At 64.1% G+C, this 13,911-nt stretch overlaps 1 protein-coding gene across 2 annotated transcripts; it reads left to right on the top strand.

Moving 5' to 3' along the window:
• The first annotated feature begins 797 nt into the window (after nucleotides 1–797).
• On the top strand, nucleotides 798–12,943 carry LRP3 (LDL receptor related protein 3). Of its 2 annotated transcripts, none has more exons than XM_036834753.1 (7): nucleotides 798–1,101; nucleotides 3,019–3,066; nucleotides 8,345–8,519; nucleotides 9,894–10,108; nucleotides 10,569–11,685; nucleotides 11,936–12,068; nucleotides 12,293–12,943. In XM_036834753.1, exons 1-7 carry the CDS (start codon nucleotides 1,029–1,031, stop codon nucleotides 12,875–12,877), a joined length of 2,346 nt encoding a protein of 781 aa, XP_036690648.1. In that variant the 5' UTR covers nucleotides 798–1,028; the 3' UTR covers nucleotides 12,878–12,943. The 2 variants fall into 2 exon arrangements, with proteins under 2 accessions (XP_036690648.1, XP_036690649.1); XM_036834754.1 differs by having other exon boundaries at nucleotides 799–1,101; nucleotides 8,381–8,519.
• Nucleotides 12,944–13,911: the final 968 nt, after the last annotated feature.

Raw genomic sequence — 13,911 nt, 5'->3', positions numbered from 1 at the left:
TTTCCTCGGTTTCTGCTTCTATTGGGCCCAGAACTCTCCCAGACGGGGCCCCAAGCCTGGGAAACAGGCCTCCTCTCCATTTCCCAGTGCTTGTCGGGATGACTGGCTGGGCTCAGGGCCTCTTAGAGTGGTCACCAGTGTCCCCTCACAGGCCTCGCTCTGCGCAGAGCGATTCATCTCAGGGATGTGGCAGGGCTTCTTGGGCTGTAGCAAACGAGGGGGGCAGGTCGGAGTGGCAAGAACCTCACGCGGAAGACAGGCCTTAGTCCTGCTCCACCACGCGCCGTCCTGCCCTCAGCCCCTAATCAGCCCCGCGTAGCCCCTTTCTCTGCCACCCTCTTCCCTCCCCTCCCATCACAGCCGGCTCCGGGAGGGATCGAGTCTTGGGCGGGGAGGAGGGCGGCTCGGAGAGCCAGGCTCAGGGGCCGGAGGGCACGCACTGGCCGGGGGCCGCCTGCGCGGAGCTGTCCAGCACCCGAGGCGGGGCGCGCGCCCCCGGCCCGCCCCAGCAGCCAGCACCCGTCCTGCCAGCGCCACTGCGGCTCGGCGGGCACGTCACGTGGCTGGCGCGGCGCGGCCTCCGGGCTCAGGCGGGCGAGGGGCCGGGCGGCAGGACCCACAGACCCGCTGACGCTCCACCGGCGGCACCGGCCGGGAGGGCTGGGAGTAGCGCGGGGTGGCCGAGGGGCGCCAGGGCCGGGCGGGCTGCGCGCCGCGGGGCATGGGCGCGCCGGGGGCCCCCGGGCACAGGCCGGCCGCGGCGCGGCGCCCGGGGCGCGGGGGCAGCGGCGGGCAGGGGTCCTCCCTGGCGGCCGCCGCTGAGCCCCCGCGGGGCCCGTGACGCCGCGGCCGATGTGGCCCCGCGCGCGCTGCGGGCCTGCACCGCCGCCTCACAAAGTCGCCGCCGGAGCCGCCGCCCGCACCCGGGCCGCAGCCGCCGCGGGAGCCCGAGCCCAAGCCCGAGCCCGAGCCGGAGCCGCAGGCGCGGGGCAGGAGGCGGCGTCCGCGGGCGGCCGCCCGGCCCCGGCATGGAGAAGCGGGCTGCCGCGGGGCCGGAGGGGGCGCCGGGCGCCCGGGCACAGCTCGCCGTCGTCTGCCTGGGTGAGTGGGCCGCGCGGGCACGGCGGGGTCTGTCCCCTGCCTCTGTAGCTCCGCACCTCTCCCTGATCGCACCCGGGGCGCCCCTCTCCCCCGGTTGCGGCTGGAGTTCCCAGAGCGGGCACTGCGAGAGCTCCCGCCGGAGGCCGCGGAGACTGCGGCCCCCAGGACCCCGGCCTGCTGGGGTCGTAGGCCTGGGAGGGCGCCTCCGGCCGCGGAGCCCCGGCTCCCGCCCGGCTCGGAAGAGCGTCCGGGAGCCCGGGTGAGTGGTGCGCAGGGCGGCCCGCTGTGCAGGCGCCTGGGGTTGGCAGGCAGTGGCTTTCTGCCTGGGCTGCCCGTGCTTAGCCTGGTGGCGATGGGGGGTCGGGGGCCTCGGGAGCTGCGGACAAAGGCGAAGCCAGCTGGGCTGGGGCCGGTGGCCCCCTCAACAAGGAACTATTTCCTGCCCAGAGTGGGTTGGGGGCGGGAGCTAGCCGGAGCCGGGTCAGGATGCCGGGCAGGAGGCAGCTGCTAGAATGACTCCTGTTTTCCCTTTGTGGCTTCTCAGACCCAGCGGGGCAGGCCTCATCAGCCCAGGTGGTGTGTCTGGGGAGGGCCAAGGGACCCATCCAGGCCTGGCCACCCCTCCAGCCCTACCGGGAGTTTTTCTGTCCACCTTTCCAGGGCCTTGTGTGGGGGAGAAGGGAAGGAAGGAGTTAAATCCTCAAGCCACATGGCTCCTTTATTTACCATGATGAAGGAGGGAGGCCATTATCTAAGCCTCGGGTCATTAGGGGACACCCTATGGTGTCATTAGTGAAGGCTCTGGAACCCCAATAGGTTGGTTGAAGCCACTGAAATGACAGTAAAAAAGAAGCCTGTTCATTTTAGGTTGCACCCTCCTCTACCCCCAAGAACCCAGGAGCTGGGGGAAGGCCCCTGCTTTAGCTGTGTGAGCGGGTCTCAGTAAAGGCCACAGCCCCCAGAGTGCCCACTCCCCAATCTGTCAGTGGTCACGTGCTGCTGGGTGCTGGGCTTCCCCAGGGAGCAAGGCAAGGGGCAGACCCTCTGGCCTTCCCAAGGCCCTCCCTGCCCAGATGAGGCATAGGCTCTGCCCAGCAGAGCCTGGGTGTACTGCTAGGGGGGCAGCTGGCCCTGCTTCCTCACCAGATGGGGGCTGACCCCTGCAGAGATGCTCTCTGCTTCCCTTGGCATCCTTGATGTTGGGGAAGGAGGCACCCTGAACCCCTGGAAGTTGTTTGCCCATATCTTCCGTTCCCATAACCCCTGCGGGAAAGCAGTAGATGAAAGCAAAGGGCAAATCCCATGGTGGTGGGTACTTGAAGGGGTAGGTGGCAGGCAAATTCTTTGCCTCTCTTCTCAAGGTCAGTATGGCACAGTGAGGAGGACCTTGAACCCTGTTAGCTGTGAGTGCCTGTAAAATGGGTGTAATCAGAACTGTTTCCCTCCCTCCCTGGCTGGAGAGGCCCCTCAGAGGGAGGAAGCCCTACAGGGTGGTAGGAGCCCCCTTGACAAACAGGCCGCCTGCCCAGGTTGAGCAAGGGCCTCTCTCTGAAGGATGGTCCAGGCCCATGGTTCCCAAGCCTGAGAGGAAACAGAAACACACCCGCTCACAAGTAAGTTGGAATTCCCAAGTGTGGCAAGTGGCAGGAGCTGTCTGGTGCAGTCGGGCTTGCACCCTGCTCTCTTCTGCTCTGGGTGTTCAGGTGGGTGCTGAGACCCCGAGGTTCTCGCTTCTGCCCATCCCAGCAGGACTGGGGTGGGAGCACAAGTCTGTGTGGCAGCACTCTGGGCCTTACCCTGCGAGATGAAGAGAACCAGCCTGGAGTTTGGGCTGTGTTGTCCTGTGCCCCAGGTGCTTGAGCCCCAAGAGCCACGCCCCTCCCCCAATCCACTGAACTCTCTCTGTGTCTCCCGCAGTGAACATTGTTCTCACCGGGCGGCTCAGCAGCGCCGTTCCTGCCTTAGGTGAGTAAGATGCTTCTCCCCTTGCTCCTTTCCTCCCTGCCCTCCTGGCTTAGTGACCTCTGAGTACCAGCCTTCAGGATCCTGGCTCCACCCCTGAGGTCACCTGGCCTTTTTCTACCTCAATCCCTGGGAATCTTTTCTGCATCACAAAGGAGCTGTTTGGCATTGGGCAAACTTACACCTCTCTGAGTCTCAGTTTCCTGTTCTGTAAAATGGGTGCAATAACAGGCCCTACCCCAAAGCCTGCTTATTAGGGTTAAATGGGCAAATGAGGTAAGGTGCTCAACACAGCGTTGGCACATGGTGGCCTAATACCACTAGGAAACTGTCACAGCCCACACAATTGACGGATTGTGCTTCCTGTAGGCTGTAGGGTTCCCAGAGGGCCATGAGGCGCCATGAGATGCCTGCCTGCTTTAAAATTATACCTGGGATTTAGTTGATAAAGATATGGCTGAGTGACAACACCGAGAGACCAAAGCCATTGATGGAGGGATTTATTACTTATGTGTCTTGTGAGGAGGGCACATGCCATGCCACATAGGGTCACAGGGGAAATACCAGGTTTGGTCGAGGCAGACATAGGAGTGAGGGGAAGGCCTAGGCCAGAGCCTTGATTGGAGTTTCAGTGGGAAAGGCAAGGCAGGGCAGCGGAAGCAGCTTAGGATTGGCTAATTTGAATAATTCCCGAGGGCTCTGGGCTATGGGGGTGGCCTCTTGGTGCCTGGTACCTGACCCTGGGATGAAATATTGGCTTGGTGTGTGAGTTAGATAAGAAGAGAGTGAGGAGACTCAGCCTCGGATCAGCCAGTCTGCCCAGGAAAGACCAGTTTCAGGCAAACTGGTTTGCAGGAGAGAGGTAAACACTTTGGCTGATAGTTTGGCCCTGTGGTTAGTGGATGCCAAATAGACATATGGAGTCTAAGAAAACACGGTTAGAACTCCGCGGCTGCCTCCTGCCTGTCCGCGTGGGTCCGTCCATCCACTGGCCGTCTTTGTGCTTGGGCCTAGTGCCGAGCACAGCGAAGGCTGCCAGGAGCGGGAGGGAGGCTGAGGCCGTCAGGAGCATTTGTCCTTTGCTGAGGGGGCTGCCAGGGGTTGGCGAATGCACAGGCCCAGGCCCCTGTGGCCCTTGGTGCCACTGTGAGACATCTTAAGGGCCTTGGGAGCTGGAGTCTGGGGGTCGCGGACTTGTTTGCTGTGTGCTGAGCTGCATCGTGGGGAAGGAGGTACCTGGGATTTCTAGTTCTGCTCGGGGCCCGGCTCGCAGCAGAAACCCACTGAGGCCGGCTCAGGGAGAGGGCTCTCTGCTGGCTGCGGTCCCTGGGATGGGGAGGCTCAGGGTCCACAGAAGCTGCTCTCACGGGCCCGTCTGTCAGATGCATCCTCAGTCTCCCTTCTCCCTGCCCACCAGCTCCTGCTCCCGGCAGCCTGGTCTCCTCTGCTGACTCTGCTGGCCCAGGGCCCTGCCTTGCTCAGCACTGAGCCAGCCTCAGCCCTGCCTGGCGTCCTGGCCCCCACAGCTAACCACCCAGTCTCCCCATCCTCATTTCCAGGAGACGACTGACTGGCCTCACCTGGGTCAGGTGTCTGTGGCTATGGTAGAGAGTGGGCATGGGGGAAGGGGACCTGAGGGTGTCAGGTCTTACAAATGTGAGCCCAGGCCAGCCCTCCTGCTGGTGTAGTGGGTGGACATGTGGCTAGACATCTAGAAAAGAAATGCTCCAGGGACAAAGTCCACTCCTAGAGCCAGGAAAGACAGCCATCCAGGTCCACCCTCATGTTTGGCTGCCAGCAGGGTCCAGCTTGCCTGTGCCTGGAACCCCCTGGTGTCCTGTACAGCCACAGGTGGTGGTCTGGGCCTGGGACTGTCCTGGAGCCCATCGCTGACCCTCTAGCATTGCTGAGGGAAGTGGAGACCAGTTTGTGCTGCCAGAGGTGTCTCCCTCCACCCAAAGCTTCACGCTGCTGCAGTTTTCAGGGTTTCCCTGCGATTCCTACTGAGGAGCCCAGATCATCACTGTCTGGCCTGCCCCTTCCCAGCCCTCACTGGGCTCAGACCCCCCGGAGGGCCCAGCTGGGCTGCCCGGGAACCTCACAGGTTTTTGCCTCTCAGACCCCGTCCTGCCCCAGGTTGTCAGGCACTAACTGGGTCAGACCACCCCAGACTCTGGGCTCTGCTGTGTGGCCACTGTGACCCGGCGGGGTGGTGAGCCTGGGCAGGGTCTTCGGCTGTTCTCCCGTCACCTGGCAGCTGCGCCCAAGTGCTTTGGTGGGGCTCCAAGCTCCCTGTCGTTGGTTACAGCAGCAGGTTGTCCGGAGTAACGATGGCCTCTGGAAACCAGATCTGTACGCTGCGCGCCCTCAGGCCTTGCTTGTACCCTCTCAGGAGTATTTGACGTCTCTTTGGACCAGGAAAGAAGGACACTGGTCTAAAAGTGCTCAGTCATCCCTTGCCCCCTTGAGCAGGCCACCTTGACCCGAGGGCTGAGCAATCTTCTGCCCGAGTGAACATAGGTCACCCCCAGTTAAGCTCAGACAGACCTCTCTGACTGCCCCCAAACACCCCCCAAGACCCTCCACCCTGCATCAGTATCTCCCAGCTCCCCTTGCTGCCCACCCATCATCACACACCCCATCACTACCCTCACCTCCCATGGGCATCCCCGCTACTCAACCCAGCGCACACGTCTGCCTAGAGACTGCCGCTTCCCCAGATCTCCCAGCCACCCTGAGACAAGCAGCACCCACTGACTCCATTTCACTGATGGACAAGCTGGGGCCTAGGCTGCAACGGTGTATCTGGCAGTGTGGACCCCAGGACTGGATTCACGAGGCTCTTTCCGCTGCCTGTGCTTGGGTCCTGGGGTGGTGGTAGAGTGCGGGTGAGGCCTGCCGTCACAGAAACGAGATAGCCGGGGGCCGGTGGTCTGAGCTGATGATGCCCTCCAGGCCCACGGCCAGGCAGCGTCCAGTCTGGGGCCCTGCACGGACTCTGGCCTCCCTCCTGCTCCACGGTCACTTTGCATGGGCCAGGCCGACGGCTGCAGAAACCATGGTCTCTGTGGCCCCCTTTGGAGAAGAATAAACAGTGACTGCGTGACACTGCTGCCCGCGACGTGGGAATTTCTGGGGCAGCCAGGGGGCACTCAGGGGTGAGGCTGTTTGGGGGTTGTGTTGTCAGGGGCTTTGCTGAGAGGCAGAGCTGGGCTGGCAGCTGTCCAGTCATCTGCTCCCGACTAGGCTGGTGGTTGGAGAGACAGGCTTCTCTACTCATGAAAGAAGGGCCAGACACAGGTCCTCGCGGGCCTGGCTTTCCCTGGCCAGTGTGGGAAACCCGGCCTCCATGAGTGCTCCATCCCATAGGGGAAGCCTCTGGGCCAGGGTAGGTATTGCTTTGCCTCAGGCCTTGTCCTGGGGGCGGAGGGGACAGGGGGTGACTCCCACACTGGCTGGTGGAGCCTCCAACTCCAGGTGTAACCTCTGCTTTAGAGACTCAGTGTGGGGGGAAGATGTGCTCCCAGCCCTGCCTGGGAACCTCCCACCCAGCACCCTGCAGGAGGAGAAGCCTCTTCTGGGTTTCATAACCTCACGCCTCCCAGGGTGTCCCCAGGTCAGCACCCAGCGTCTCTGTGAGGCCCATAAAGCCGGCGGCCTCACCCGTCAGAGGGAACACGTTGCTCAGGCCCCTGGCCGCCCCTCCGTTTGTTTAGTCCTTACCCTCCTGGGCTGTGAGAAATCTGAGGCTCAGGGAGGCTGGCCTCCCAGGCCACACTGAGTGCCAAGCGGAGAACCCTGGCTGGTACCTCGCCGACCCACGACTGTCGCTCTGATGGCGACCTGAGCGTGGTCAGCCTCGCTTTAGGGTCAGGGTGGGTGTTTCTCTTCTAGTCCCCTGATGCTCCTGTGAGCCACCGCTGGGGGCTAACTCCCTGCTAGTCACAGTGTTGGATCACCCGGACCTCCGCGTGTACCCTCCTAAGATTGTGGGAGGTGGCTGGAGGGCTTTCACTCTCCCTTCTGTACCCAAGCCCTTTGGGGTTTCAGAGTCTTGTTGAGAGCTAGCAGAGAGACCCTACTTCCAGGGCAACGGTGGAAGGGGCCAGGCAGTGGGAGAGAGGAGGTGGTATTGCTGGGCTCGGGAAAAGCGTCATCATTTGTCTCCCCGAGCCTCAGTTTCTCCATCTGTATAATGGGCCCCACCTGTGCTGCCGGCTGTTGTGAAGATCAGATGAAGAAGTATGACGGCGGGGCTGTGAGGGGTGGGGGCAGCCAAGCGCAGGGCCTTCCTGGTCCTGGGAAAGCCAGGGCACACCGGGGCAGGGTTTGCCGCCTTCAGGCTGGGTGGGCTCAGCTGGGAAGCAGAGGGCACGTGTAATGACGTGGGTAAAGTGAGGCCGGTCGGGCTGGGCATAGAGGCACTCATCACCCGTGCTGGCCGGCGTGATGCCCTGAGCTCGGCCCTGACACGGTGTACGGTGGACACTTCATCAATGCGTTGGCTCAAGGCTGGCAGTGAGAGGCTGAGCCCGTTAGAGGACCAGGGTGGGCCCTGGCTTACCTGCTGTGTGGCCATGGGCAGCTCACTTACCCTCTCTGAGCCTCAGTTTCCTCATCTGGTTACAACATCCACCCCTGGTGGCTTCCCACTTAGGCTCAGGATAAAACCCAAATGCCACACAAGGTGCCATCAGACCCAGCCTGCACTTCCAGCCACCTTGGGACATCGGGTCCTCCTTTCAGGCCTGTTTTATAATCTTCACTTCACCCGGGGTATCTGCAGAGTCTGTCTGCTCCTTCCCCAGCCGGTGAGCTCCACAGAGCCAGGCTTTTGCCTGTCTTACGAGCATGCCTACCGCTTGTGCTTGCCATATAGTAGGTCTTCAGTAAATATGTGTTGGGTGAGCAAAGCCCCTTCCCTCCCGGGCTGAGGCCTGTATTTAGTCAGCCCCGGGGTGGGAGGAGGGGGACAGGCAGGGAACCATAGTGGGTCTGCCTGCGCCTAGGGCTGCAGGATTCTCCACTGAGGTGCCAAGGGGAGTTGGTGGGCTCGCTCCCAGCCCTGCCGGGGATGAGGGATAAGACCTAGGCTCTGGGGCACAAGGTGGGCCCTCCTTGGCCCACGCCATACACACCACTTCCATAAAGTCTCGAGTTGTGGCCTTCCTCTTGGCCATGACCACCTTGGCTGGCCTTGATCCCACCCCGGGGAAGGCCTGTGCTCAAGCCATGGGGCGCTCAAGTGTCCCCCGCCCTCACTACCCCCTCCCACCCAAAGGTGAGGCTAGCATCTCTCAGCCTCCTCTCCTGACAGCCGCCTGCAGCGGGAAACTGGAGCAGCACACGGAACGACGCGGTGTCATCTACAGCCCAGCCTGGCCCCTCAACTACCCACCGGGCACCAACTGCAGCTGGTACATCCAGGGTGACCGTGGGGACATGATCACCATCAGGTATGGGGGCCCCGGGGGTGTCAGAGGGAACCGATGTGGGCCTACACACACTGAATGTGAGTGTGATGGTGTGCATGTGAGTGCACGTGGCAAGCACAGTGACCAGATGTGTGTGCACATGTGTGAGCACTCACGTGTGCTTGTGTATGTGCGTGAGCCCCATCTGAGCAGGTATAAAGGACAGGGGTGTGTGCATGTGTGAGCACGTGTGTGGGTAGGTGTGGGCACGAGTGAGCAGACGTGTATGTGTGCAAGTATGTGTGTGTCTACATGTGCACACGTATGAGTTGTATGCATGTGGGTGCATGTGAGCGTGTGAGCGTGGGCCTCTGGTGCTGGCTGCCCAGACCTGGGCCTCGTCCTGCCCTGAGCCTCTCTCATGGGCTTGCGGGGCTGTCCGTCACCTCAGGCCTGCCAGGGAGGGGAGCCCTGGGACTGGTGGGCATGGCCCAGCTGTCTGTGAGGTGGCAGAGGTGTCCTGTCTGTCCTGCAGGGGTGGCTTGAGGCCAGGCTGGCACTGAGCCCAGAGCACGTTTTCCCCAGGGGCCTTGGGGTGGTCTGGGCAGGAAAGGGGACCAGGCAGGAGCCCAGGCGCTTGAGCTGCAGAGGGAAACGGGGTGAGGTGATCAGATGGTGGAACTGAGGCTGGACCCCTGGACTGGGGAGGTCATGGGGAGTCACTCTCCTAAATGCAAAGCCCAGAAGCCACCAGTTGCTCCAAGGCACAGGGGTGTGATGGGCACCATCAGGGTCTGGGCCCGTTTCCCTGTGGCCTCTGGGAGTCTCTTCAAAGACTCCACCCTTCCTGGCCACCTCTAGAGTACTCCATGGCTCTGTTTATCCCATAGCCTGGGCCAGGGGGTCCAGGGCCAGTGTTTCTCCCCAGGTGCTGAGCTGTGCCCCAGCCCCATCCTAGGCCAGCCCGGTGCGCACGGGTCCCCTCAGTGTACAAGCCTGGGATTTGTGCAGCGTCTGTCCCAGCAGAGCCAGCACGGTGGGGATCTGAACCCTTGGGCCTTGTCCTTCAGGGGAGAGTGTAAGTGGAGGGAATTGCCTACGATGGGGCTCCTGCCTCCCCCTCCACTTCGGCCTTGGGTTGGGGTGCCGTGTGCGTGTGCGTGTGTGTGTGTGTGTGTGTGCGCGCTGACCGAGGGTGGAGAGGCTGCACTGGGGCTGACGTGACCCAGGCTGTCCACGCTGTCCTGATTCTTCATGGAGCCACCCTCAGACCCCTGGAGGGCCCACCGAGCAGCTGGGAGTGGAGGAGAGGAGGGACAGTGGGGCTGGCTGTCCTTGCCGTGAGCTCAGGCATGACCGTTCCCTGCTGGTCCCCGGCCACCCACCCACGTCGGCGGCCCTCTCCACCCCCCGCAGCTTCCGCAACTTTGACGTGGAGGAGTCCCACCAGTGCTCCCTGGACTGGCTCATGCTGGGCCCAGCGGCCCCGCCCCGCCAGGAGGCCTTCCGGCTCTGTGGCTCCGCCATCCCGCCCGCCTTCATCTCTGCCCGGGACCACGTTTGGATCTTCTTCCACTCGGACGCCTCCAGCTCTGGCCAGGCCCAGGGCTTCCGTCTCTCATACATCCGAGGTGATGCCGGTGGTAGGGCGGGCAGGGCACCTCAGTGTCTGCACATGGGCTCCTGGGGGGCCAGGGCGGCACCCTCCATCGACCCACCCCCTGCAGGGTCTCCCCCAGCAGACCTGTCAGTTGGAGCCCAGTGTTGGGATGGAGACTGGTCATGGTGCTGCCGCAGGGTGCCTTGGAGCCCCTCGAGGTCACTGACCCTGCTTCATAGACTTGGCCAGAGTGGGGAGCTCACCCCTTACCCCAGCTCAGGTCAGGACCTGGGCCTGCCCTGGCATTTGAAGGGTCTCTGCCCCTCAGTTGGCCATGGAGCGTCCAGGGCCCTTCTCCTTGGATCCTGCCTCTCCCTGGACCCTGCAGAGGCCCCGCTGGGATGGGGGCACCACACGCCGGCTGCTGGCCCCAGGCTGAAGGGCAGCTCTGCTTGCCCCTGACTGTCTCTACTACGCACTTCACCCCACAGGGAAGCTGGGCCAGGCATCCTGCCAGGCTGACGAGTTCCGCTGTGACAACGGCAAGTGCTTGCCGGGCCCGTGGCAGTGCAACACCGTGGATGAGTGCGGCGACGGCTCTGATGAGGGCAACTGCTCGGCGCCCGCCTCCGAGCCGCCGGGCAGCCTGTGCCCCGGGGGCACCTTCCCCTGCAGCGGGGCGCGCTCCACGCGCTGCCTGCCCGCCGAGCGGCGCTGCGACGGCACTCAGGACTGCGGCGATGGCTCCGACGAGGCTGGCTGCCCTGACCTGGCCTGCGGCCGGCGCCTGGGCAGCTTCTATGGCTCCTTCGCCTCCCCAGACCTGTTCGGTGCGGCCCGCGGGCCCTCGGACCTTCACTGCACGTGGCTGGTGGACACGCAGGACCCACGGCGCGTGCTGCTGCAGCTGGAACTGCGGCTGGGCTACGACGACTACGTGCAGGTATACGAGGGCCTGGGCGAGCGCGGGGACCGCCTGCTGCAGACGCTCTCCTACCGCAGCAACCACCGGCCCGTGAGCCTCGAGGCCGCCCAGGGCCGCCTCACCGTGGCCTACCACGCCCGTGCCCGCAGCGCCGGCCACGGCTTCAACGCCACCTACCAGGTGAAGGGCTATTGCCTTCCATGGGAGCAGCCGTGCGGGAGCAGCCGCGAGGGCGACGCGGAGGACACAGGCGAGCAGGGCTGCTTCTCGGAGCCGCAGCGCTGCGACGGCTGGTGGCACTGCGCCAGCGGCCGGGACGAGCAGGGCTGCCCCGCCTGCCCCCCCGACCAGTACCCCTGTGAGGGTGGCAGCGGCCTCTGTTACACGCCGGCCGACCGCTGCAACAATCAGAAAAGCTGCCCCGATGGCGCCGACGAGAAGAACTGCTTCTCCTGCCAGCCGGGCACCTTCCACTGTGGCACCAACCTGTGCATCTTCGAGACGTGGCGCTGTGACGGCCAGGAGGACTGCCAGGACGGCAGCGACGAGCACGGCTGCCTGGCGGCCGTGCCCCGCAAGGTCATCACCGCCGCGCTCATCGGCAGCCTGGTCTGCGGCCTGCTACTCGTCATTGCCCTGGGCTGCGCCTTCAAGCTCTACTCCCTGCGCACGCAGGAGTACAGGTGGGCGGCGGGGCCAGAGCCTCGCTTTCCTCCTGTCACTGGAGCGAGGCCCTGGGCTCACTGTTCGTACAGCTGTGGGCTTGTGAGCTGGGGCTCGGGCCATCCACACGGGGCTTCTCGGGTCTGGGCAGCTCAGGATGTCTGGATGGAAGGACGGGGTCCCACGTCCTGCTGAGGAGCCCCCGTGGGAGGCGGGAAGTGGGGGGGTCCCCGCAGCCCCGCCATGCTGCCCTTCTGCCCTTGCTTTCAGGGCCTTTGAGACCCAGATGACACGCCTGGAGGCTGAGTTTGTGCGGCGAGAGGCACCCCCGTCCTACGGGCAGCTCATCGCACAGGGCCTCATTCCACCCGTGGAGGACTTTCCCGTCTACAGTGCGTCACAGGTGAGCCAGAGGGCGTGAGACCCCACCGGCCAGACCTCGGAAAACACCCAAGACAGGGAGGCCGAGGGGCATGCGGCCAGGCTGGTCCAGGGGTCGAGGGAGGCGGGAGATGAGGCCTGGACAGGTGACATAGCAGGCCATGGCCGGGGAGGGGACAAGTTGGTCTCTGGGTCCTCGGGGGTCGTGCTGACCTCTGCCCCCTCAGCCGCCGCCCCACCCTCCAGGCCTCGGTGCTACAGAACCTTCGCACGGCCATGCGGCGACAGATGCGCCGGCACGCCTCCCGCCGCGGGCCCTCCCGCCGCCGCCTCGGCCGCCTCTGGAACCGGCTCTTTCACCGGCCGCGGGCGCCGCGCGGACAGATCCCGCTGCTGACGGCTGCGCGCACCTCACAGACGGTGCTGGGTGACGGGCTCCTCCAGCCGGCACCGGGGGCTGGCCTAGACCCCCCGGCACCCCTAACAGACACAGGCAGCCCAGGGGCAGCTGGGGAGGGGCCCCCCGGCGCCCCTAGCCACACACCGGAGGTGGGGCCTTCTGCACCTCCCCCCTCGGGCCTGCGGGACCCAGAGGCCAGGCCAGTGCACAAGGACAGAAAGGCCGGCAGGGACCCTCTGGTGGACAACCCAGCCCCTGTGGACATGCCTCGGGAGTCCTGCTCGGCCCAGGGCCCTCACCCCCCGGCCCCCACTGCCGGCAGCACCCTAGGCCCCCACCCACCAGAGCCACTGGGTGTCTGCAGGAGCCCCCCGCCACCCTGCTCCCCAACGTTGGAGGCCAGTGACGACGAGGCCCTGCTGGTCTGCTGACCCGCCGGACACGCTGATGACCGCCACAGCCCCGCTTTGGAACCAGGGAATACACAGTCGTTTCTACCCTGCCTCCGTGTCCTTCTTTCTTACGGAGAGGCCCACCCAGAAGCCCAGCCAGCTTCCTGCATCAGCGCCCTGGCCCCCCGCTGGGCGTGATGGGCAGGGGACTGCGGGGGTTGAACGTGGGACGAGGGTGGAGTGATGAGCCCACCCTCTGCAGGGCCCCAGGGTACACAAGATACCTTGGGGCCCATGCCTACCTCCCCCGACTCTATTCTGGGAATCCTTTTCCAGAGAAGCGAGAGGGCCAGGTCAGGGCTCCCTGGAATGTTTCCGGTGACTTCTCCCTTCATTCACCCTGTGGGGCACCAGAGCTGTCTCTGGACTGAACAGGGACATGGGTACATCAGACCTAGTCCATGGTGGGCGCTCTGGTGGCACTGAACCCTCCTCCGTCCTCCCAGCAGGCCCCGGAGGAGCTGGGCTAGGAGACTTCTGCCCCCAACCTCATGCTTGTGGGGTCAGCGTGGGCCTGGCTAGTTGATGCCCTTTGCACTCTGGCTGAGGGGTAACTCTCCCAGGCAGTACTGCAGGGCTGGGAAAGTGGGCACAGGGTAGAGAAAGCCCATGGGGTCTCTTGCAGGTCCTGAGGCCCCCGGAAGATGTTGCTTGATGCTTTCTCAGGGGGCAGAGGCTGAGGCACCAGTTGCCAGCAGGCAAATCCATCCTGTTCTGTCTCAAAGCCTCAGTTTTCCCACCTGTAAACCAGGGCCAGGCCGTGGGCTTTGAAGTCCTGACACTCACTCCGTGGGGATTTATGGGAAGAAAGGCAGTTCCAGCGGGAATCCCAGGCTCTCCTGGGTGACTGAGCCTCCAGCAGGTGTTGCAGGGCCTGGGGGAGGGGCGCACCCAGCGGCTTCCCAATCCTCCATGTCCCTTTGGGGCAGGGGTGGCTCCGGACCCCAAGGTGCCAGCCCCGGAGAGGGAGTGCCTGGCTGAAGCGGCAGAGCCTCTGAATGCCAAGGGCCTCC

This window comes from Balaenoptera musculus, chromosome 19 (genome assembly GCF_009873245.2).
Source record: "Balaenoptera musculus isolate JJ_BM4_2016_0621 chromosome 19, mBalMus1.pri.v3, whole genome shotgun sequence".
NCBI classification, from domain to species: domain Eukaryota; kingdom Metazoa; phylum Chordata; class Mammalia; order Artiodactyla; family Balaenopteridae; genus Balaenoptera; species Balaenoptera musculus.
The sequence above is the reverse complement of the archived record's forward strand: the minus strand, read 5'-3'. Positions and strand labels throughout refer to the sequence as shown.